The sequence below is a fragment of the Trematomus bernacchii genome, unplaced genomic scaffold, assembly GCF_902827165.1.
Source record: "Trematomus bernacchii unplaced genomic scaffold, fTreBer1.1, whole genome shotgun sequence".
NCBI classification, from domain to species: domain Eukaryota; kingdom Metazoa; phylum Chordata; class Actinopteri; order Perciformes; family Nototheniidae; genus Trematomus; species Trematomus bernacchii.
This window is the reverse complement of record NW_022988097.1, coordinates 3,974,535-4,000,975: the sequence shown is the minus strand read 5'-3', so window position 1 is coordinate 4,000,975 and position 26,441 is coordinate 3,974,535. Positions and strand designations below refer to the sequence as shown.

General features: G+C 39.9%; 2 protein-coding genes across 4 annotated transcripts; one reads left to right on the top strand and one right to left on the bottom strand.

Annotated features, from left to right (window-relative positions):
- Window positions 1-2,372: 2,372 nt before the first annotated feature.
- Window positions 2,373-16,438, top strand: LOC117475279 (bromodomain containing 8). Of its 3 annotated transcripts, XM_034121464.1 has the most exons (19): window positions 2,373-2,466; window positions 3,284-3,380; window positions 4,035-4,104; window positions 4,183-4,232; window positions 4,352-4,474; window positions 4,559-4,639; window positions 5,328-5,392; window positions 5,810-5,985; window positions 6,139-6,324; window positions 6,611-6,704; window positions 6,934-7,076; window positions 7,830-8,247; window positions 8,441-8,478; window positions 9,303-9,502; window positions 9,675-9,767; window positions 10,362-10,430; window positions 10,671-10,956; window positions 13,971-14,015; window positions 15,494-16,438. In XM_034121464.1, the coding sequence occupies exons 1-19, from the start codon at window positions 2,448-2,450 to the stop codon at window positions 15,551-15,553; spliced, it is 2,313 nt and encodes a 770-aa protein (XP_033977355.1). In that variant the 5' UTR covers window positions 2,373-2,447; the 3' UTR covers window positions 15,554-16,438. The 3 variants fall into 3 exon arrangements, with proteins under 3 accessions (XP_033977355.1, XP_033977356.1, XP_033977354.1); XM_034121465.1 differs by lacking the exon at window positions 13,971-14,015; XM_034121463.1 differs by having other exon boundaries at window positions 13,971-16,438.
- A 657-nt stretch (window positions 16,439-17,095) lies between these two features.
- Window positions 17,096-19,092, bottom strand: si:ch211-39i2.2 (uncharacterized protein LOC449866 homolog). Its single transcript, XM_034121452.1, has 2 exons — window positions 18,832-19,092; window positions 17,096-18,231 (listed from the first exon to the last, which is right to left on the bottom strand). The coding sequence occupies exons 1-2, from the start codon at window positions 19,007-19,009 to the stop codon at window positions 17,786-17,788; spliced, it is 624 nt and encodes a 207-aa protein (XP_033977343.1). The 5' UTR covers window positions 19,010-19,092; the 3' UTR covers window positions 17,096-17,785.
- Window positions 19,093-26,441: the final 7,349 nt, after the last annotated feature.

Sequence of the window (26,441 nt, the reverse complement as noted above, 5' to 3'; positions counted from 1 at the left end):
TGTAGTGATTTTCACCTCTTTTAATACTTTTCGCCTCATTCTGAAAGAAAGAAGTGAAATGTGCCAAGGTGACGGCCGTCTTGGTGTGTGGTGCGAGACGGGAGATGTAGGTCATTGAGCGGTTCACACAAAAAAAAGTGTTACTTCACAGTTTTACGACACATTTTTTTTTTTGTTGACTTGTAAAATTATCTTTTAAATTGACAAACATCATATGTGTAATTCGTGGCACAATTTAAATGGGATCGAAAGATAATCTTTCTCTCCATTGACTTCAATGCATAACTTTTCCGAAATAAGGTCCCATGGAGCTCAACCGGAAGGGGAGGGACTTCGCCTCTCTATACACATAACTTTGTAATCAAGACAAACACAACAGCTAACATTCTTTACATTTATATGGCTTCGGTCTCTTAAATGTGGTCAAATATTGACTGTGGACCATTAGCCGATTATATTCCACAAATGGAACAAATGGCTTAAAAGGGAATTATTTTTTGTTTCTGTATTTTTTCCTTGCATTGACTATATTTTTTGACACGTTACATTTGCAGATATACAGTATATCCACTTAAAATAGTAAAAATCACACATTCCATTCCATTAAATAATTATTCAATGATCACTTAAGGTATTAAGCTATTTCCTGATCATCCCTCATGTGTAAAAGGACTCCAGTGTGTTTCCAGACGCTGTCTCTCATACCTTACAGCCCCTCAACTATATGCACAATTTGTTTATGATCGTGCTGTAAATTCTGGCACACATGTGAGACATTTTTATACATGTTGATGTTATTGGGTCAATACCAACTTCTGCCCCAGCCCGTTCACCCTGCTGCTGTCTGGCAGGTGAAGTAAATGTTGCCCTTCCACCAGACTACAGAGCAGCTTCTCTCTGCAGTCCTCAACTCCACCTGACCCTTTTCTCTGCACTCCACCCTAAATAAAGGTGGCTTGATGCTGGAGCTGCAGTGCTGGCTAGTGGATTCTGAGATACTGTGTGAAAATAAAGAGATAGTAAGTCATTGTTTTGAAATACTCAGTCAAAATAATAAGATAGTAAGTAATATTACATGTTAGACGCTTTTATCCAAAGTGACTCAATACTGTGGGCAATCCCCACAGGAACAATTTTGGGGTGAAGTGTCTTGCCCAGGGACACAACGACATGCTGACTGCAGTGGGACTCGAACTTTCTATCCTCTGATTCGAAGATCAGTGCACCTACCCACTGCGCCACACGCCTCCCGTCCCATATTGAGATAGGAAGTCATTGTTTTGAGATGTTAAGTCAAAATCGTCAATAGTGGTTAAAACCCCACTGCAGTCAGCATGTCGTTGTGTCCCTGGGCAAGACACTTCACCCCAAATTGCTCCTGTGGGGATTGCCCACAGTATTGAGTATGTAAGTCGCTTTGAATAAAAGCGTCTAACAAGTAACATGTAATGTAATGTAATAATAATGAGATAGGAAGTCTATAATAAGGTAGATCTTGAGTCCTGGATCAGAAGTCGTGACTGAGCCTGTCGCTGTGGTCTGGCCTGATGCTCACCTTACTCCTTCTTTGATGGCACCCACAGGACTGTTGACATCCACCTGGATTCATCATCTTCTTATTTATAGACACATTCCTTTTCAAGCATTTGGATTACCTATGTTGTAAATGTATTATATTTGTTATTGACACACAACACCTGTCCGTCCTGGGAGAGGGATCCCTCCTCTGTCTCTCTCCCTGAGGTTTCTTCCATTTTTCCCCATTAACTTTGGGGTTTCTTTTGAAGTTTTTCCTTGTCCGATGTGAGGGTCAAAGGAGAGAGGGTGACATTAACATATTCTGTACACACTTTAAAGTCCACTGAGACAAATGTAAAATGTGTGATATTGGGCTGTATAAATAAACTTTGATTGATTGATAAGATAAGATAAAATTGACCTTTATTAATCCCCGTGGGGAAATGCAGTAATTTAACAGCAACAGGGTAAGGATGAAAAACAGGACAGCACAGATTCACACAGATTAATACAATTAAGGATAACATCAAAGATAGAAATTAAAAATGATAAAATAACTATTAAATAAGAAATGAATTAAAATGAACATACATAGTTGGTCATGTATACATATTATTTACATGTGTGTGTGAAAACAGTGGGTTTTTTATGTCCAGTAATTGAGGCAGTAAAATGAGTTACTAAGTCAAAATTATTCGAAATATCCTTATTTGAGATAATATATATAAATATTGGAAACGGTTCATTTTTTTAAATAATTGTGTGATGCCTATTTAGAGATAAACCATAGACTGTATATATAAAGAGATAAACATAATCAATTGGAGGATATTTGGCGGAAATGGGCTTCCATAGATTTGGGTTCCATTTGTGTGTTCCACTGAAACCTGTCCGGCGGAAGTTGTGCTCACGGCCTTAACACAAAAGAAATGACGAGCGGTATCGGCAGTGAGTAATATTTCCCAGCGCTTTCTTAATTATCTTCTTGGTTTTATAATGAAAACTAACAGTACACATAATCGTAACAATGTGGTTATTTTAGATAGTTGAACCCAGTATCTGTGTTGTTTGATAAAACGGTATACCGTGTAGCTCTGTGTGTGTCTCGTGAATGTGTCCCCCGTAATCAACACTGCTAAGCTAAAGCTATTGCTAAAATGATGGCAAAGTCTATGTTATTTTCTGCAGAATCACGGCTTATAACTAATTATACTTGATTGCATAGGATGCATTCAAGTCCCAGCAGTTGACATTAAAATACAACATGTTATAATAGTTCTTAAAGGCATCTTTTAGACACGAAACAAGCTAGCAATCTAGCTAACATTGATTACCAATAAAGCAATGTTTTATTCCGTTTACCAGCGCCGCTGTCTTGTGTTTTATATTATAAATGCATCACAGACTGAATTTTCTATCTGTTTTTGAGGCACAGTCTTACAGTGCATCTGTTAGCATAAGGACATTTCTCCGGAAAAAAACAAACAAACAGACCGTCTCTCATTCTGGCTATGACATAAATCCCTGCAATAATTGTAATGTTTTTTTTTCATTTTATGTGTTTTTGTGCACATTTAGAGTGTGTTTGTTTTTTTTTATAGCAAAATGTCCCAAATCTATTGGTTCTGGCATTAAGGTTTTCCAATCCTGTGTAAACATGAATTGCTCATTGTTTTTGCTCTGAAATAAATATTTGCTAGTTAAAAGACGTCTACCTGGACATGTTGTGATTTACTGTATATTTGCTCATTTTCTTTTTCGACAGAACACAAGATACTGAATGTGGGGCCGACAGAGCCATGGTCAGTCAGGGAGAAACTGTGCCTGGCCTCCTCTGTTATGAGGAGTGGAGACCAAAACTGGTGAGAAGAGAATCCTACTCAAATGTTTTTGTTTTCAGAAAGGTATAAGAATACTTTGTGCTAGCTGTATGTTAAATTAAAACTGGGATAGAAATCCGTCTACTCAGTTTTCAATTATGTGAAACTATATACAATGAATGATTATAAATGGTGCTGTCTATGCAAACTTTGTCAGTCAAAAAGTCTTGGAACACCTCTACAAACCTAACCTGTCTTACCAAAACCTCCCAGTCATTGCATTTCTTGGAATATCATGCCAAAATATCTATTAAATTAATGGAACTCTGCTAAATCCTAAAGCTCAACTCCAAATATTTTTTGAATTATGTAGTTTGGATGTTTTTGTATTCTATGTCTCACCACTTATATATTTTACACTGGATTGGCATTGACATTTCTACTGAAACAATTACATATTTACAACGTGTATTCGGGCAAATAGGAATTGTTATTTTTTTTAAATCGATAAGGAAAAAAATAATATTCTACAAAACTGTCTCAATGCTATTATGATTGTAACTTTTTTCTGAATATTTCACTTTAGTATTTATTTAGTCCTGATGCAAATGTATTTCTTAAAACATGCATTATGATTCACATTGTTTTCTACACCTGTGTGTTTTATTCTGATGAATGTCTCTCCTTTTCTTGCAGGGTGTCTGTAAGCAGAGCCATCAAGCCTTTCTCAGAGCCCGGCCGTCCACCTGACTGGTTCTCACAGAAGGTGAGAAATCTCCGAAATATATATTTTTGCATTTGTCTTTTTTGCCTCAGGTTAACACATTTTCTCTTTGTGTCTCAGCACTGTGCCTCACAATACTCTGAGCTGCTCGAGGCCACAGAAGCACCAAAGTCAGTACAATAAAACACTACCACCCACCAATGTGCAGAATCATAATAATGTATTGTCACTGTTGTTTGGTAATATTTCTTGAGTTGACCTAAAGTCTTGCTGCCCCCCTTTGCTTCAGGCGAAAGCGTGGTGAGAAGGGTGAGGTGGTGGAAACCATTGAAGATGTCATCGTTCGTAGGCTAACCACAGAGAGGATAGAGGAGCTGAAAAAGCTACTGCGGGACACACAGGAGAAGTACAGGTACAAACAGGAACATTGCTTAAAACACATTGGAGGACCACAGACATGACCATTAACCCGCCTCTGATTTTTGTATCCTGACAGGAAGTTGAAGAAGGATGTGGATATGATTCAGACGGGTCACATGGACTCCCAGCTGAAGGAGCTGTTGGCAGACATAACACTGTAAGACTCTTCTGTTTCATATTAGACAAATGCTAACATGTTATCTTCAGAGTGGATCAGTCCGTATGCTGTCAAAACTTTGATACTCTAACAGACTTATATTCAAAACCACCATCTGGTCTACATTTGAACTTGTCCCACAGTTATTTCACAACTAAAAATCCCCAAGAAAATCCCCCAAACCTCCCATGCTTCTTATCTGATGTTGGCTTAATGCTGCTACAACATATACAATACAGACCAAAATCCTCAGACTGTTTAACATTTTTCTATTATAATTTTACAACGCAGGGTACCACAGCAAAATAAGAGAAGATAGGACAGACCTTTATTGATCCCCATAGGGAAATTCAAGTGTATAGCAGCAACAGAATAAGAGGGAAATACAGGACAGTTCACACAAGGATAATAACAATAAGATTAGACAGTCTGATAATTGTGACAAGCAACAAAAATAATGGTAAAAAACATTGGACACCGTTATAAATTAGAAACTCCCCTTGTCCCACTGTAGACCCCAAATCTAGTGCTGAACATGTCTCTGCATGGATGTGGGCACAATGACACCCCCACGGTTATCATTATCACAAAGCATGCGAGAGGTCAACCCTGCTGCCTTTCAGCCACAATCCTACCCCGTATTAACAGCCTATTTACTATGAAATAAATTGTGATTTTCCAACTGCAGAAAGAAGAAGCAGGCTGAGGACGAAGCAGAACAGAAAAGGAAAGCCACAGAAACAGCGTTTCAAGGTAGGTTTTTCAAAGAGAGCTTTACAAATATATGATCTTCTGTTTTTGCAAGATAAACATTTCATAGAATTCATAGTAGTTTCAAACACACTACTCATAATGCTAATAAACAACATTCTTTACATATCATTGTGAAATCGTACGTTAAATGAATATTCCAGTGAGGGCTTTCCCAGTCTAAAAGCAACAAATCTGCTAACACTGTAATACATTGCCCCTCCTCTTTCTCTGAATATTTTGTATATTTCGTGAGGGAAATAGTTTGTGTCTCTGATCTGCCTGGGCTGACATGACAGTGCTCTCCCATGATGCCATGCTCTTGTTTTCTATGCTGCATTTTGTTATTGATTTCTTCAACAAAGTTTACTTAAAAACATAAAAAATGTTCAACACACCCCTGACCTTTGTCTATCGCAGCTCGTCAGGCGATGAAGAACACGCCTAAGCGTCTGCCCAGTGTGACCGTGCGTTCTCCTCCGGGTCCCAGCCCCCCCACCATGGACTCTCAGATCGACTCTTCAATCCCCATGGCGTCCCTGGATACAGGAAGTGTGGCCTCCGATGACACCACCCCCACCTCCACCCTCTCAGTTGTAAGAACGTCATTTGCTTTACATTCTTATTCAGCAGTGGGGAATGCTGCCAATAATGAAAGAAAGTGTGTTACATAAACTTGATTTATTGAGCCAAAGCAAAGACATTTATTTAGGCGATCCCTCTCCCTGATTGCTCTCTGCCTCTGCCAGGCCCAGGGGGTCGGGGTGTTTCTCCCTGCGGTGGATGCGTCAGGGCCCAAAGACGGAGGCCTGGTCGCTCTGATGGACGACTCCCCGCAGAAGAGGCTCCTCGCCCAGAAGACCACGCCGCCGCCCTCGCCTCTCCTGTCAGAACTGCTGAAGAAAGGCAACCTCATCTCAGCCAGCCCCCGCATGGTGAGAGCCTGCTGCGATCATAACATTCAAAACTAAAATACAAGGAACTGAAAATTACAAGCAAATCATGTGGAGCATCAAGCAGGACTCGGTTGTTAACACTTCAAAGATATACACTGCAGACATCAATTTATAGAAAGCCTGTATATTTAATCTGAGTGTGCAGGACACAATTGAGTCAGACAGATATAACTGCAATATTCTAATTTAAATAAATGTAATAATCCCATGAGTCCTGTATTAAAACGTTCCTTTTGTGTGTGTGCCTTGTTTTCATTGATGTCAGGTTGTGGAGACAGACTCTGCAGGGAGCCTCACCAACGGAGTACAGACAGCCACTGTAGCCACTGCCTTACCACCGGCTCATGAGGTCATCACAGGTAAACACACCTTGCATAGTACACACACACACACACACACACACACACACACACACACACACACACACACACACACACACACACTTCCTTCTGTCTTTGTAGTTAGATTTTCCATTGAGACATGCTGTCAGGGTTCTGTGTTTAAACAAAATAAAAAAAGACATAATGATACTTACAACGATGCAGGTTGGTTTTATGTATTCACTGACACTCGTGTGTGTGTTTGCAGAGGGTGAAGCAGAAGCTGCAGTGAAGGCGGAGCTTGGGGAGGAGGAGGGGCTAGTGGAAGAAGACATCGTCGCTGTGCCCTACATGGAAGATGAACTGGACCTGGAGACCGTCGGAGACATCATCGCCATCATAGAGGAGAAGGTACATGATTATTAAAAATCCAAATCAGTCTGATTTGGAAGCAGACATGACCAGGATCCCATTTTGTTGTTCTTTTAGTAGAGGAATAAAGCATTACTAGCATTGGCAAAATACATTTAAACAGCACTGGAAAGAGAATTTAGCCTGTGTTTAGTGTTTACGTGTTGTGACCAATTCTGAGGGTATAAAAAGTCCTGTAGGGACAACTTATCAAACATAATAACATTTTCTAAATCATTGTCTAGATCTTTTAGAGTGGTGCAGATATAACTTCTAAACCCCATAAATGAGTCAGCCAAAGTTTAATGTTTTTTTTAAATTAGATTTGAGTTTAATGCCTGAAATGAGATCTGTGGTTAACACAGTTTTGAGCGATTTTCCCATTTTGTTCTACGACATAAAATAAACCCCCTACTGGTAAATGTGTCATTAAAAACAGTGGTTGCTCAGAAGTGACTAACTGAGACTACTAAACATCATCACGCCGGATATTAGCAGCCTTTAGCTTAGCGGTGGTGATGTGAAGTCATGCGTCATGTTGTTTGTTTATAGCAATAGAAATGTACTTTGGATTGATGAAATTGACGCTTTAACTTTTATATAAGTGGTGTTGAGGGAACCCTTGCGATTCTAACGTCTTGGTCGACCTGCTTCATCTCTGCGTCACATCTCACAGGAACACACGTTATCTAAACACTCTGAGGATTATGTTCTACCTCAGTGTATTTTCTGACTCCTCCCCCTTCCTCCCAGGTGGATGACTCTGAGGAGGCGTTGGATGCAGCAGCAGTGGAAGCCGCTCTCTCTCTGTGTGAAGAGTCCGGCTCAGAGGGACACACCCTCCCCGGCCCCTGGGAGACCCAGGCCTCAGACGCAGGGCCCTCTGTCCCAGACTCTGACCCCCCTCAGGAGCCTCAGGATGGGGCCGCGATGTCGGCCCTGATGCCTGCAGGCATGGAGAGCCAGAATCAAGCTGAGGCTAAAAGAGAACAGCAGCTAAAGGGAAACTGTGAGGGACCGGAGGCGACAGGAAGTAATGTCACTTCTTCTGTCACCTCTGACGACTGTGCGACAGGGAGTGAGGGTGCAGCGGGGAAGGATCCAACTGAAGCCACGATCAAAAGTGAAGGAGAGGAATGGAGCCAGCCGGAGCCCAACCCCCCCTGCCTCGGTGGGTGCTCTCACACTCACACTCACACTCGCACTCACACTCACACTCACACTCACACTCACACTCACACTCACACTCATACACACACACATACACACACACACACACACACAGAGAAAACATGCCTATTTGTGTGTTTTAAATAAAGATTGAATGATGGTTTTTTATTCACCTTCTCATTTCTGTCCCACAGACTCTGAGGACAGCTCTGTGTCTGGGAGAGAGTCCAAGGTAAAACACTCATACACTCTAACAAACAAAAAGTATTGTAATTGACTAAAAGTGTTATCATCTATAAAAAAAAAGATATCCCTTGCTTTTTAAATGCCTGTTGTTAAAATGCCATTACATCATGTGTTTCTGCTGTATTTATTCTTAAATGTCTTTTATTTGATTTTGCAAAGCACTTTGAATTGTCGCGTGCTGAAAGGTGCTATATAAATAAACTTGCCTTGCCTTAAAAAACTAAACCATAAAAGCTGTTTCCTGGCAAAAAACTAATACAAATAACACAAACATTTTGTAATTCATTTCATCTTAACTTTTTAGTTGCAATATATTCCAGCAGTTAAAAACTGAATGAATTTCTGTCCAATCTGGAGACATTGAAACACCTTAACAGAGATTCCAGTAGGTGGTGCTGTGCAACAATGCTTCACATTTAGGGGCTTTTTTGTTTTTTCCTTGCAGTCTTGTGTTGTAAAAAAAAAAAGTAAGATGTTCAGGTTAATTGTAAACTAACTAGTGTCATTATGTTCTGAGTGAAAGAGGACTCAAGCTGCTTCCCAGATCAACATGTTTTAACAATATGGACATTCCTACACAGTTCTGCAATGTATTTTTATATATAGACGTACATCAATCTTTCACATAATTCCTGTTCCCAACACAAAACAACAACAACAAATAAATATACAAGAACTAAAATTAAACATTAACATATATTTAAATACATTTTCATTATAGATTGTCACAAGATGATACAATAGCAAAACAACCAAACATAGTAAAACCATCAAAAACAAATCTCAATGTGTGTTTGTTGTTGAATCCAGGAGGTGAAGGAGGAGGAGGTGGGGAGTGATGGCGACCCAGACGAGGGGATGGAGCTGAAGGAGGAGTGTGGGGAGGGGGAGGGTCCCTATCTGTCCGAGGTGGAGCGGGCAGCCAGCGAGAGTGAGGACGGGTACGGCCCCCCCTCCCAGCGCTACACAGCGGACTCTCTGGCCAGCAGCCCGGCCTCTTCCTCACAGCTGTAGGTGTCCTCAGATCACAATCAGATGTCTGCAGTCTTTGGCTGCTGACATAAGGTCCAAAAGTGTTGCTCTTGTGTCTTTACGTGTCGTCCACTTGTCATTTCTCTTCTGATTTCCATTCACTATCCTCTCGTCACCCTCACCCGTCTCCTCTTCCTCTCTCTGCTGCAGATCTACCTGTGGAGAGGACCAGGAGGCGGTGCAGGCCCAGAAGATCTGGAAGAAAGCCATCATGCTGGTGTGGAGAGCCGCAGCCAACCACAGGTGGAGCCTCTAGGAATGCCAAAATACATGCAATCGTTTGTTACCTCCATTTCTAGGCTTATCCTCGCCATCATGATAGTAATAAGCTGTTTCAGGTCATTACATAGCATGATACTCCTTGTCTAACAAAGAATGATCCATATGAATGCATTTCATTTATCAAATTAGGTACATTCTTATCTGTTATTCTGTTTTATGAGGACATTACATGACCAAGGACATGGGGACTTCAATGGTTGCTACAGCCCTGATACTATTAACAGATGATCTTTGTATTTTGAGATTTTGGTTGACAGGTTTCCTCCGTAAACAGAATAATAAATAAACATTACGTTTACAAAACAACAAAGCGAATTTCAAATGTTTGCCAATGTTGGTAAAATAACCAACATCAACCTAAATCTGAACTCCTTAGTTTTCTACTACCTTGGCTAATTTTAAATACTGGGATTTTGAGTAGAATTGCGTTGGTTTGAAAGATTCTTGCTCACTGTTGGTAGTTTTCACTTTTGACTTTTCTAGAGAACGTATATGCATGTGGAGTTAAATGGGAAAACAGGATAACATTTATTAATAGATTCATGTGTCTCTCAGGTACGCCAGTGTCTTCCTGCAGCCTGTGTCAGATGACATCGCCCCTGGCTACCACAGCATTGTACACAGGTAAGACCACACACACACACACACACACACACGCACGCACGCACACACTAATTTGCTTTTTTAGTGAAATTACATCTAGCAGACACACACATGTTATCTAAACAATATATTCTCACAGAATCTGTAATAAATGTACTGCATTTTTTCCATAGCTCAAAAATATAATGATCTTTATCAAACAGTGTAATAACATTGGTAATTATTCATGTTTTTAATAACCACATCTCCCTCCCCCTGCAGACCCATGGATCTGTCGGCCATCAAGAAGAACATCGAGTCGGGCGTGATCCGCACCACGGCCGAGTTCCAGCGCGACATCATGCTGATGTTCCAGAACGCCGTCATGTACAACTCGTCGGACCACGACGTGTTCCACATGGCGCTGGAGATGCAGCGGGACGTCCTGGAGCACGTGCAGCAGTTCCTGGCCACGCAGCTCATCATGCAGACCTCGGAGAGCGCCATCTCCGCCAAGAGCCTCCGCGGCAGGGAGGGCAACCGTAAGCCCGGAGAGCCGGCCGAGAAGGTAAATTAGGGGTCACGTAGTCGTCTGGCAGAGTGTCGAACAAAGGCTGATTCTGATGAAGCAATGCATTATCCTCCCTATCCAAAAATATAACTGTTATTGTTGAAATTCAACTTTGAGGGTCAGAATATCAACAGTGAGCAAGGAAGACAGTTTTGGCTGCTGTATCAAAATCATGGCATTTAAATGATATCTAGTGTCTTCACTTTGTGAGAATAAACCTCGTCTCAGGAGAGTTTATTCAACACTTTGAAGTGGACATACAGAGTGTAAAAGAGCAGTTGGTGACTTATGGAGGTTTGAATTGGAAACAGTAATATTGGTTAAACATTTTTATATTGTTCAGCTTTAGACCATATGATGTCCATTTATAGCCCTTCTACTTTAGGGCCGATGTCATGTTAAATATGAATATACAGTATGAAGTGGAACACCCCATCTATTACAAAACTCCTGTTTCTTAGCAGAATGTTACCTTTTCTTATGTTACTTATGTTGTGGATGGTTTGTTGAAAGGAAAGATGATTGGATATGTCATATGATGTGACGAACTTAGTGCCATAGTTGTTCATTCAAGTCAATAATCTTTTTAAATGTACCTTATATTTTTATATTTTAACTAAATGATGCCTCAAGAGACACCTGCCTCATTTGATGTCTTTTAAACTGTTAATAGATTAAGAGCTCCATCCTATAAGGGGCCCTTAGATTGAAGGGTCTTTATACACCTCTATATACACTTAAGTGTTGTATACTTGCTCCCAGACAGTATTCACCACTGATTAAGTATTTGTGTTGTTTCTTTCTAGATGGGAGAATGTCCCTGTCTAATGAATGTGTTTGAATCCAGTATTTCTGCACAGTTTCAGTAAAAGATTAGGCTACCGTAAGATTATAATATGTGTAGAATTTAATTTTGGGAAACGCTGCGTAGGATTCTAACTTGTGTGATCCAAACATTGATTGAAAGTCAATTCCAATTCCATTTTCCAAAATTCACAACATGTTTTTATCAAAGCAAATATTCTGACTTTAATTATTCTGCTGTATCAATTCATCCAACTTGATATGAGGAGGTTTTAGGGTGATGACTTGCAATTTTTTGAAACGACAAGCTGACTTCTCCTTTTTGTCGATTTACCGAGCTTACTTAACTGAATGTTGCCTCACTGATTTGTTCATGTTTATCGTCACTCAGCAGAGCCAGTGACGCAAGCCTATAGTGTGGCAAACCTGGCAATGTCTCAGAGAGCGTGACGATCACAGCATGTAATATATCTACATGCAGTGTTGTTGACTTCAGGGACTGTTGAGACATCTGCTTCTATCTCCTGTCGCTCGAGACGATGTGCCTCTGTGGAAATATTCCCAGTCTTGACTTCCCCGCTGAGTCCTGCATGCTGGCTGCAGCTCTGCTCACTAACTGCTGCTCTGCTCACTAACTGCTGTCTGTCTGTCTGTGTGGATGTTCATGTTGTCTGTCTGTGTCTCTGTCTCTGTCCTCTGGGAGTCTTGAGTAGTTCCTGTTGGCTATTTGTAATTAATTATGAAATGTGGAAATGTCTGTTTTAGACTAGGAAGATCTGGGATTTTACGTTTTGTTTGGTTTAAAAGCGCTCCACAAATGTGTTAATTTCTCAATATTTTTTCCGGCTTATTCTTTACAGCAAGCTGCAGTTAAAATAGGAGATTAATCAAGAGTATAATTTTATTGAGGCAATCCATGGAAAAAAAAATAGGCCTCTTTTTTTTTTAAATGTTGCAGAAAATGCTGTTTTCAGCCTCTAAAATATGGAGTCATGTGTAAGGCAAGTTTATTTATATAGCACATCTCCACGCAATTCAAAGTGCTTTACAATTTGTTCAAATAAAAGCATTAAGATATAGTGCTAAAGAAACACATTATAGAATTACATGTAAATACATTAAACAATAATAATTAAAAAGCCAAAATAATAAAAATAAATGGAAAATAATAATAAATAGAATGAAACAGGTTTAAATACAAGAATAATAGTTACAGTGAAGTGTAGTTTCTCTTCTAAACACTCCCCAAACGCCTCCATTGGACTCCTTTGTTAAAGGTCCCATGTCATGCTTTTCCGGTTATTACCCGTCCCCTTGTGTTATGAAGGTTTTTCCTGCATGTAAACGGTCTGCAGAGTCACAAACCCTCAAAGTACACCCTGTAGGGAGTACAACTCTAACACAGAAAAGACCTGTCTATGCTGCCCCAGAACGCCTCGTTGGACATTTCTCTCCAACACATTGTACGTGATAGGCTAAGGGGCGGGACATCTCTAAGCGGTTGACCAATCACAACAGAGCCGGCCAGCTAACCAATCAGAGCAGACTGGGCTCTGGTTTCAGACAGAGGGTAAAAGGAGCTGCTGCAGCACAGGCAGTATGAGAAAACATGTAAATGTATATTAACCTATCAATTAGCTAAACATGTACTCCTTACAGTGAATGTCTTTTAGTTTTGTACTGACAAAAAAAGATATGTATGGACAACCCCTTGGTTTCTAAAAAAAACTGGGCTGGACAATTTAGATTATTTTTGACCATTTAATAGACCAAACGATTCATTTATATATTTCTCATGATTTTTTTTATATTTAATTTAGGTGTGTGTGTGTGTGTGTGTGTGTGTGTGTGTGTGTGTGTGTGTGTGTGTTGTGTGTGTGTGTGTGTGTGTGTGTGTGTGTGTGTGTGTGTGTGTGTGTGTGTGTGTGTGTGTGTGTGTGGTGTGTGTGTGTGTGTGTGTGTGTGTGTGTGTGTGTGTGTGTGTGTGTGTGTGTGTGTGTGTGTGTGTGTGTGTGTGTGTGTGTGTGTGTGTGTGTGTGTGTGTGTGTGTGGTGTGCTGTGTGTGTGTGGTGGTGTGTGTGTGTGTGTGTGTGTGTGTGTGTGTGTGTGTGTGTGCGCTCTTTGACGCAGACCTGTGTGGAACTTGCTTTCTCACGCACGTGTGTGTTTTCTCTCTCCTTCTCCCTCCAATGTCTGTCCTCCTACAGGACAGTGTCCCAATGGCCTCTCCTGCTTTCCTTCTCTCTCTCTTTGTAAGTATTCAGGTGCTCAGTCAGATTTCACAAGAACCGTGCCACGCTCCGCACACAAGTGACTCAACGCAAACACACACACATGATATATATATATATATAACACACATCTGTCTCCGCCTCATCTCATCTTCCTCTTTTTTTCAATTCAGTTCTATCTTAGTGCCATTTAAGGAAGCAAAACTACTCCAAAAGAAAACTAGAAAGTGTTTAAGTCATGATTTGAGCCATTTTAACTGACTACTATTATTGGTATTAAACTATAATAATGCACATGCAAATATTCAACAAAAAAAAAATCCCTTTGGAAACAGATTTCCTATATATCTAGTTAGAATTTGACTTAAAGCCTCTGTGACACTAAATGTTAACTTCATAGGAAACAATCAGAGCTGAGAAGAGCTAAGGCAAAAATATAGACACAGACATGAATTGACTTCACGCCTCATAGTGAGGAGCCAGAAAAAAAGTTTTTCCTGGCATTTCAAAAAGATGGTTATTCTAGTTTGTCTCCTCTTTGTGGAAGTAGATATCTAGTCAGGTTTTAAAAACGCTGTAAAAAGAAAAATGGTATGTTGGTCTAACTTTAAGGGGTACTAAACTTTAGTGTCAAATAGAGTGGGGCAGGAATGAGTCCTAAACCCAGAAATGGGTTATGGAAAATGGGAGATTTAGACACCAATATGTCAGTAAACACTGCCGCTTTTAAGTGTCATGTAAAAAAAAAAAACTGAATTTAAAACTGGCGTGTGTCAAGCTCATTTTCTGCTATACTCCAAAATCCAATGTAAAAACCCTATTGGCTTTTAGTTTAGGGAGCCGTTGCTATGCTAACTTCCACATATGTCTTAACTGCACCACTCTATATGCAGCAGTAAGTAAAGAGAAACATAAACAGACCATCAGGGCTGTGTATCTGTTTGGTATGGATAAATAAAGGGCCTCTTTGTATCTCAATCTCTTTGACAGTTTCACACACAAGTCACACACACACACGTGCACACACACACACACACACACACACACACACACACACACACACACACACACACACTGCAGTGTCACCACTATACACTTTAAGTTCTATTTTCACACAACATCCTCACCGCACACACTCACACACAGGCTCCAGTCACCTCTCATCACCAAAGCTTCCGTCAACCTTCGGTTATTGACCCCATCCCGGTTTCCTGTGTTTTTCCGTTAACGTGCGTTTGTCCGTGTCTCTGCATGTTCTAATTTAATTTCTCCTTATTTTCTTTTTCAAAGTGTTTTCTTTTTTTTGGTCATCTTCATTTTTTATGTTCTTCATTTGGGAAGGACGCCTCCCAAGGTGGACCGTTTTATTTTGCGAGTTCAATGGTGTGAGTAGGCCCGCTGCAGAGGTCACTCTCTCCAGCTGACCTCTGACCTCCACAGCCTTATATGAACTTCTCTTTCTTGCTCTCTCTTCTTCTCTTGCTCTGCCTCTCCTGCAGGACGGAGGCACCAGAGGTCGCCGTAGTGCCATGGAGGCCGACCTCAAAATGAAGAAATGAACTGATTTCAGAGAAAAAGACACTTAGAAAGACTCAGAAGGTGGAGCTGAATATTCACCGTTTTCTGGAGAGGACTGTGCCATCTCTGTGTGCCTGGTGTGTATATGTACACACTTAATTATCTGTACTTTGAGTATATGTGGATGGTATGTGTCAGTGTGTGTGTGAGCTGCACAGGTCCCCTGTTCACTCCACTTTCCTCCAAGTATCATTTCACCAGCAAAGGTAGTAGCTCATCATTTCCCTCCGCTGAGATGGAACACTGAAGAACTTTGAGAAGGGAAAGAGAAACATTTTCACCAGCAAAAGTCTGTTTGCGATCGAATGACCAGGATTTGATCACGTTGAATGGTGGATGCATTAATACTAAGTCCGTTGATTGAGTGATTTCTGTGAGTGCCCTGCACCAAACTGTGTGTGACTGCGTGGGCTGAAAAAAATACACATGACAGCAACCAGGATTGAAACGTCACATCATTATGTACAGATTCAAAATACTACTACTATTTCCAGTTCTGTTAAATTGATCACTTTAAATGTATCTCACATCTTTATAACTGGACTTGCTGCACTTTCCATCAATGGAACAAGAGTGTTTTTTATTAAAGGGACAGTTTGGATGTTATGAAGTAGGGTTGTAGGAGTTACTTCAACATAGTCACCTACTGTAGATGGAGCACGCATACCGGAGAAACAGAGCAGGAAGCGGAGTAATGGACTGCAGTGGACAGTGGCAGCAGCAAATCATATTTTAGCCGCCTAAAGGACATGTTTTCATTTGACCCTAACAAGGACCTGAGTTTCCATTCATTCAAGAGACGATGTAATGTGTCTAAATAAATCAACTTCATAACAAGTATAACCCAAACATCTAAAAAAAATTACCAAAAAAAAGTACAGAAAACAAGCAAGCTATTGGTGAAAGTGGTTAAATTGGACCTGCCATGTAAAGATAACTGAAAACTAACAGGGAGTAAACGCATTGTTCACAGCTCTTTGTTTATGCTGTAGTGAGATGAATGGAAACCGTTTGAAGGTAGGGATCAGAAGAACACAATCTATTGTTTGTAAAATAATTGGCTGTAATGTAAATGAGGTGTTTCACTGAGTGTGTTAATGGGCTGAAAAGTAGGATGTGGAGTTTGTTGTTGCTGAAATAGTGTTGATGCATCCCTGCTTGTCACTGAGCATGTAGCCAGGCTGTGCTACCGATAGCAGAAGAAACCTGTTTGTGTAATGTGTGTTAGATGGAGTACAAAAACACGTTTTGTACCTGTGAGATGGGTCATGTTGAGTGTTGTGTTTGGGTAGCTGATACACGGATCATGTGTTCTGTTGTACATTTGTTAAATAAAAAGATTATTTGATCTAAACATAAATCACAAAGTTGTTTTTTTTGGCTGTACGTCTGCTACGTAAGCATCTTATGTTGATGGCATGATGATGGCAATATTACAGAACAAACAAGTACCTACAGTAAACTATGTTCAGGTAATTTCTATACAAGTCAACTTTAAATGCAAGAATTGAGACAAAGCAGTATTAGTGTAAAAAAATGTATTTCACAAATCATAAATAACAAGTACAGCATGTTCCAGGAGTGAGACCCGCCCAATCCTAGAGGATAGTTTTTATGTTTACAGTGTTCACTTTAACATTCAACAATTCTGTGCAGAATACTGTATTTATATTGGCAACAGCATGTAGGCAACAGTCTGACCTGAGGCTCAAAGTTAGACATTCAAACACAACAAAACACCACTTCATTAGAGCTGGTGCGATTGGTCGATTACTCCATGGACAGAAAAATAATGGGCAGCTTTTTTGACAATTGTGCTTAATTAAATTACTTTTTAAAGCAGTTTTCTCCATCTCAAATATGGAGACTACCTTACTTTCTGTGTTTTAAATCATACGAAATGTAATGTTTTTGGATGACGAAACAAGACATTTAAAGACATCACTTTGTGAACTGGAATCGCTATTTATTTTTACTACTTTTTGACATTTTATGGAACCAAAGATCCATCAAAAAAAGATTCTGCAGATTCACTGATAATGAAAATAATGGTAAGTTGCAGCCCTAGCTAAAATATAACAGTATAACTCAGACATGTTTCAGTGCAGTATGCTAAACCTTGTGCATGTCGCCTGACATTTAACATTAAGTTGAAAATGAACATTCAAACACAAAACGATGTAAACAGTGAAACAAGGGTTAACATTTCCCTCTTAGTAGAAATCATGGATGACGGGACTGGCTGAGGAGTACAGCTTCCTCTTCACCAGCCGGTACTCCGGTCTCAGCTTCAACACTTTGTCACTCTCAAAGATGTGTTTGAGCGCCGGCCAGCCGTAGCTCTCATCTGCTCTGAGGATCACAGACAGTTCAAAGGTCGGGGTGACGCTGGGGTCGATGGAGAAGCTCCCCACTGGCTTCAGGCCCTCCTTGCCCTCCACGTACACCTTGATGGAGGCGCCCCTGAGGCCGCAGGGCTCATCAGCGGAGGAGCGCACCACGTCCTGCCCCACCCGGGCCGTCATGTGATGCGGCAGCAGCAGCACCTGGCAGAGGAGGGTGGAGGCTTTGGCTTCAGTGAGGCAGAGCTCAATGTGCCGGGTCACAGCCTGCTGCAGGACACGCTGCTCCTGCTCCACACCGGCATCCATCTGGGCAACTGTAGAAAGAGACCAGAGTATTGTTAGAGAATCTGGCTGCTAAATTAATATACATTTTAATCAAAATTGTAAATTTGACTGTTCTGACGTTTAAGGCAGAATATGTGTTCAAATGCTGCAGAGATAAAACTGGCGTATTCTACTCCTATAAAATATGAGTCGACAAAATTAGCCAATTTTTTTATATTTAAATGTCTGCTGATATTTAATTTAACATCCAAAGCCAAAGCTCCACTACATCAAAGCATAAGAGATTGACCCCTGCTCTTTCATTTCACTTTTGTCACTACTTTTATCATGTGACGTCTTCCAATAGTGCACTTAACTTCAGGAGTCATCAGAATAAAAAGAATATATCAGTACTAAGAGGAGAGGCAGTGAACGCATCATCAGCTGATCCCAGACCTGCATCAGTTACATCAGAAACATCCCCATCAGGTCAGCTCACTGATGTGTTCTTCCGCCTAATTAGAAAGTTCTAGATCCTACAATATAGTCATCGCATTAATATAAAAAATGACTGCCGATAAGAACTGAGTACTACATCAATTGAATAACCTTTTGCCGTTTTATTTACTAAACTATTTTTAACAACTTACCAGGTGAGTTGTCCCTCTCGTCGCAGCTCTCGACGCTGCCCCGTCGGGCGGAGTTCGTGCCTCTCCCCGGGGATGTGAGCTGGAGGAAATATTTCCCGATCATCTCCAAGACACTTTCCTCCTCCGACAGGTCGAGAAGCCCCGGGTTTCCAAAGAGCAGAGCCGCGGTATACACCATCCTGAATCCCGTTTGTGAAGCTCCGGTTTCTCCTCCTGTCGTCTGGTCGTTTTCTTCTCCATGTAGTAACGTGACTGACTAACCGGCTGTAGGGGCGAGCGGAGGTTTTATACCGGAGGTGCGCTCGGTTGCATCAGCTGAGCTCCCGTGTGGGCGGGGCTAACTGTGTGGCTCACGCAACATGTCTGGGCATTGCACAGAGGCCTGTGGAGGTTTAGAGACAATAAGGCCTACTTTTATTTTCCTTTTCTCTCTTGTGTTACCTATATTATAGCTGATAATAATAAATAGTGTAATGTAGCTTTTAAGATGACATATTGTACTTATCTACAGGTTTTTGACTTGATTTTCCCTGTTTATGTATTTCTCTTTTTACTCCACAATACTTCACAGAAGAGATTTTAAATGTGGTGTTTGACTTAATATATGAAAAAAGCATACACTTGTTTTTAAATGTATACACATCAGTTAATTAATTACAAGCATTATACAGGCAAGCATTTGATTCAACAAATACGAAAATTGAAGTTTCTAGAAATAAATATTTAACAGTTATGTTAACGTTTTTACCAGGAATAAAATGATAAAGAAAAAGCAAACCCACTTAATATAAAATGCTTACCAAGGAAGCAAAAATTAGCTCCATTTCAACCAACTACACTAAGGCTGCTTAAACATTAAATGCACCTTTATGATCCTAAAATATAATGTTTAAATAACAATACAACACTCAAAGTCATTGCTTAATTAATGCTTTTACTTTCGATACTGAATTAACTCAGGTAAATTAAATGATTACACATGTATTATTTCACTTTTGGATGATTTTGAATAAAGGTTGTTTTCTTGGTATACAGTATTTGTACTTCTCCCATCACTTTTGAAAGACCGAATGATATAAATGTTCAGTAAAAACTACTGATGGATTAAATGGCCTCAGTCTGCGATGGAAATCTACCAGCATGACTATTATATAGGTTAATCTAGATTAATATAGGTCAATGTGTTCTAAATATAAAATAAACGGTATGCTGTGGGCGTGGAGAAGTTTGTAACCACAACATCCTTCCAGAGGGTAAATCTTCGCTATTATACAGGCGACTGTAGTGGCTAATAAATGAATAATAACAACGTACTAGTAACGCATAATGTTTATGCATTTCTTAAGAATACATGTAAAGGGAAATACAATTTAAGGCAATGTTTTATTTGCTTATCACAGTGCAACAACAAGTAATAGGAACCATTATAGGCACAAATACAACAAAAAGTTAAAATAGTATTAATTACTAAGGAAAAAGCTCTCTGTCTGAAATCTAAAGAGAACAGTAAGTATTGAGTGCCCTTCAGGGGATTCCTTGTGTGGTTTTTTCAAGTTCCTCTGACAGGGCTTTGTCCAGTAAAAGGGCATTCATGGCAAAAATGTGATGTCTAGTGATTTTAAGCACAGACTGTCAGAAATGCCGCACATATTTTTATTCATTTAAGAAAACCCTAAATGCAACCGTCTCTTAAAGTACAAATGTATACATTTTCGCTATGCTGAATGTTTCTGCGCAATAAAACTGTGAATGTCATGTATTACAGGTTCTTCCTTCATGGAAAGGTTAGTTCTCTACTTTGTTGTTCAGTATGTTCTCATTCAATGTCAATCATTTGTGAAAAATGTGCCTCCTGTCTCTTTAAAAGTATTTATGGCATGAAAGAATAACAGTGGAGAAATACTGGAGCTGGAGGTAATCTTCCACCGACAACCTGTTTAACCCCTGATCGGCCGTTAACATTCAGCATACAACACATAAACGTACTTTAAAGTATATCTTAATATACCCTTGACCTATTGTTGTGGAATTTTACAGTATCCATCAGAGTTTGACTTTTTATTGAGAATTAAATTAAGAAATGTTCTGGGTTGGTTGTATAAAAAAACAACCTTATATAAATCTAAAGTATACTCTCAGTGTATGCACATAAGATTTTGTGTGTGTGTGTGTGTGTGTGTGTGTGTGTGGTGTGTGTGTGTGTGTGTGTGTGTGTGTGTGTGTGTGTGTGTGTGTGTGTGTGTGTGTGTGTGTGTGTGTGTGTGTGTGTGTGTGTGTGTGTGTGTGTGTGTGTGTGTGTGTGTGTGTGTGTGTGTGTGAGCACGTCAGCTCCAGACACGGGGCATGAGCCCTGCCTTACTCACAGGTGAGTAACAAAGTGTGACACACACCTGGTGGAGCTTTGTACGTAGCAACTAAACACAGGGACTATTTTCTTCTCCTCCCTCTCTCTAAGATGAATGCCACCCATTACACCACATCCGCAGTTCATTATATTTTTAAATAGTAATGTTGTGTATATATATATTGTCAACAATCTGTTTAAAATGTGATGTTAACATTGTATTGATCAATTGAAGTAGCATTGTAGTCCAGACCCTAGTTACATCACTGACTTCTGAGCCTAAATGTGACCTAAATTAAACATTGTGATTTTTGTTTAATATTTTAGTTATAGTTAAAAATGTATTACATGCACATTGCAACACAGCTTTTAATTTCTGCCCCCACTTTTTCTACACATACATTGTTCATGGATGTACAACAGATACTTAAAGTGGACCTATCATGCTATATTTAAATGATATATTGTAGGGCCATACCTATATAAGGTATATTTATACGTTTCTGTTTTCAAAATACCAAACAGATCATGCATTTTAGCCATGCCTCATTTCGCTCTATGTGTTGTTTGCTGTCTACGGGGCTGATTCTGTGAGACCACGCCCCCCTGCAGGAGAGGGTAGCCGTGCTCTGAACAAGTCAAGAGGGGGAGAAAAAAAGATCTCCGTCCTCCGTGTTTTATTTATATATACAGTCTATGGTTTTATTATATTATTATAGGCCTATAGAGTCGTTATTCATTTGTTTTAAAGCTCAATAAATAACAAAGAAGACCTTTGACAGGCACTTTTCTAATTTTGTCCGGAGGATTTAAACTTTAACGGACATCTTGACCGGCGAAAGAAACTGAAACTGAAACTCTGTCGCCCGGTCCCCTCGTTCCTTGGAAGAGGCGGAGAGGTGGGTGTTTGTCATCTGCTGGTGGACTAACCGGAGAGAATTACAGTGCTTGCCTCGACGGGGAGGGATTGCATTGAATTAAAGCAGCGGGAGCAAACGCTTGCCTCGGGGAGGGAGAAAAAAAGCCACAGCGGAGAATAAACAGAAGGGTAACCATGGTTACCATATGCGCGGGAAGTCTTCTTCGCTGCTTTTGTGGCAGACTACAGCGCCACTTACAGGCCTGGCATATGTACTACAGCGTCTCCAGCGCTTTCGAGCAGCAATGGCCGGCCGTGGCCCAACCCCACATTCCCCTGATAGGTAGAGAGTTGGCCCAATAGAGTGGCGAAGTCACGCCCATCTACTTCCGCCCCATGGGGCCTTATTTCGGAAAAATAATGTATTGAAGTCAATGGAGAGAGAAAAGTTATCTTTCGATCCCGTTTGAATTGTGCCATGAATTACACATATGATGTTTGTCAATCTTAAAAAATCATTTCCATGTCAAAAAAGTCACAGTTTGTCGTAAAACTGTTGAAATATAAGACTATGAAAAATACGCAACTAGAAAGACTACAAATCCCAGAGTCGCGTAAGTGATGTCACAATTGTTTTCCTCCACTAAGAGATAGCTAAGATCAGTGCCATATAGATATAATCTATCTATATGGCGCTGGCTAAGATAAGATAACTTTAACAAGATGCCTGTGTGCTTAGTACCAGGTTGTTATCATACCAGCAATGGGTCTTGCTCGTTCTTTCGCTTCCCATCTGATGAAAGGACCAGGAGTGTCTGGATCAAGCTAGCTAGTAGCTAGCACGTTAGTTAGCATTACAGCCTTGTCATTTGTATTAGCCTTAACATGAAGTAACATTAAGTAACCCAAAATGTTAAACAGTAAGAGTAGTAGTCATATTTCGTGAACCCTCTGAAGAGTACTGTCACACCGGTGTGATCATTCTATCATACACAATTTAAGCCCGGGGGAGAAATGCTAACGCTAACGCTAGCGATCTTCTCTACTTCATGCTATCTGCACAAATGGTTGACATTAAACATTACAAAGACCAGGCAGTTCAGAGAGAATCAAAGGAAGGCAGGCAGGCAGCTTTGCATGACATTCTTCAGGACGTGTTTCATTGTGGTGATAGTGAGGGTAGTCAATCGTTTTGTTGACAAGACAGTAGTGACGGCCATCTTGGTGATGTGTGTTGTTCTGTGAGACCAGAGATGTAGGTCATTGAGCGTTTCACACAAACAAATGTGTTACTTCACAGTTTTACGACACATTATTTTTTTTTTGACTTGCAAAATTATCTTTTAAATTGACAAACATCATATGTGTAATTCGTGGCACAATTCAAACGGGATCGAAAGATAATCTTTCTCTCTCCATTGACTTCAATACATCATTTTTCCGAAATAAGGTCCCATGGAGGTCCACCGGAAGGGGAGGGACTTCGCCACTCTATAGCCGTAGCGCCACTTCTGTGACGTCATAGAAGTGTTCAAATCTGGATCAGTTTTTATCAGATCCGTTGCAGCCCCTTTTTTAGAGATTTGGGTATGGAGGAAAATAGAGAGGGTTGTGTTTTCTGACACTTGGTGAGTTCCCTGGAACACCGGGGACACATATTCATGTATAAAAGACGTACAAAAGTGCATTTTGCATGATAGGTCCCCTTTAATATATAGGCTACAACAAAAAAAGAAGAAATTATATTTACATTTTATATTTCCAGAGTATTTTATATGCATCATTTTGTTATTGTTTGGTTACATAAAGATCTTTTTTTTAAGCATTAAATAAAATGGTGACATATTGTACAAAAAGATACAATTTGTTATATATAGCATGTTATTTTGATTAAAATATAACATTACATAAATCCTATTTATTTCAAGATTCATCTTTAGTTTATTATTTTTTTACAGAAACTTTGCTGGATCCTTGGAACCCTCTTGTATGTTCAGATCTTTATATATACAGTCAATGGCTCAGATACACTTATACTGGTCACATGGTTTCATCGTCCTAGTGACTAATCCTATAGTCCCGCCCATGGTCTGACATGACAGCAGACATTTTCTGAGTTAGCTAGATCCTTCTAGAACATTTGAGTATATTCAATGGAAATAATATATCCCTCTTGGTTTAACATGTCATCCTGGTGATTCATGTTCAGTCTCAGAGTCCTGCCCTCTGGCTTTATTTTTTCAGGTTAACAACTCAAACCTGACTCACCTTTTTGGGAAATCTCCCTGCTATGACATCACAGCTGCTAACCAATCACATTCAGAGTAGAAGCTGTCCCACCAAGGAGGAAGTGTCTTTCTGTTGAACTGCAGGGGAACTACAGAAAGTGGTCACAGTATATGTTTCTATACAGATATTATCTGAGGATATGTCTTTATCTCTGGGCTGTCATTTTGTTCAGCCATGTCACAGATCTCCACAGTTGTTAGTTCCAAAGTGATGGTGGTCACCGGCGTAATGTTTGATGAAGTCATGGCTGGCTGAAGGGAAGTGTTAAATCATAAACACCATCGCAATAACAGTCAGTGTTATCCGTCCATTATCCAACATCGGTGCGTCAGCTGCTGGTGTTAGATGTGTGTTATGTGCAGAACGGGTCTGACCTGTTTCTGTGGCCACGACTCAAACTCACATGTCTGCAGCCCAGAATGAGGGTGGTTGTTTCAAACGCTTATCTAACAAGGAAGAAGGTGGTCACATAACAAATACATCCACTGCTAGAGGAACTTGTGCTGCTTACAGTAGAGTCCAAAATATGTTGTATTGTTTGTATTTGCACTGCATCAAGAACACAGTATACATTTGTCTCTAAATGTATAAACTGTTTATAATATATATATATATATATATATTATATAATCTTTAATATAATCTTTTAAATAATTATATTGCAGTGCCTATTCAGTAAAAGTTTAGAAATTCCAAAATGTATTTCTTCAAATGAGTTTTTCTGGGAAATAGTCAATTAACACAAAGAATTAGATACGATTATATACTTTATTCCTCCTAAATTGGGATGAATTTTACAATGAAAGTTATAATAGCACGTTGACAGAAATTACAAATGAGTTAAAAATATAAATAAATAAATACAAAAATCACATGTTTGGTAAAATAAATATCCCTTTCTCTTGACAATCATTCAAATATTTAAAAATAATATATTTATGGACTTATTGATTTATTTACCACTTTTTGATGTAACTGCCATTTCCTTATATAAAAAATTAAACATTATCCCAACAAGACTGAGTCCACAGCCTTGTGATCCTGATGCTAGGCGGATATTATTTTCACCAGGATCACCATCTTAGGATAGCATATTAGCATGCTAACACTAGCTAATTAAAATGCACTGTGGAGTACTGTTTTATAAGTTTCAGCAAATACAAGTCGATTTTTCTCTAATGGCACCAATTTGAATCTGGGCATTGAAAGGTGAACGTCTTCAGGCCTCTGCACTAGCTGCTAAAACTAAAGCATGTTTCATGTGGATTTCATTTGTTCAGTTTGAGCTATAGGGGCTGCTAGGCGGCATGTTTAAGTCCAGATGTGTTGTTTATACAGCCTCTGTAGTGTGGAGAAAGGAGAGTGAACCGTTGAATATTGAGTATTTATTGGATTTCCATATAGCGCAGCACCTCTCTTGACTTGTGACCTCTTCAAATGGAGCCTACAAAGTCCACTGAGCTCTTTTCAGAGGTCTGGCCTGAGAGGACTGTGAGTCATAAGCAGCTCAGGTAAGGATTTACAGAGGTCTGGAAAGTTACAGGTGTCCGGTATTACTCAAGAAAGAGCAAACACTTTATTAAAGCAGGGCCGTAAATAAACAAAATGTAACTCAAGGCACGATGAAGCCGAACAGTGATGCATTGTTGGATTTCCATGCAGAATTGTCACACTCCTCTCTGTCCAGTGTAGCAGACAGACGGACAGTAAACATGTCTGATGTAACCTCACCGTGCAGTTTCAGCTGCAGCGCTGCCGTCAGGAGGTGTGTGTGTCCGTGTGTGTGAGCTCATGTGAGATGCAGATAAACAGAGTGGTGTCAGGTGTCTTGTGACTTTTGTTTATTCAGCCATAAAACAAACTTGCACATCTTCCTTTGCCTCCCTTTACAGTCTTACTCTGCAACCTCCTGTCTCAGATCTCGGTGCTTTAGGTTTGTTTCATGCACTTTTTTCCTTTGCAGGATTAGTGGTAATATTTGCATGAATTAAAACGTTGATTGTCAACAAAGTTTTCATTTGAATCGACACTTTGACCTTTTGTGAAGGACAAATTACTTTTCAGACTCTTTACTTAAAGGTCAACTATTATGCAAAATCCACTTTTTCATGTGTTTTA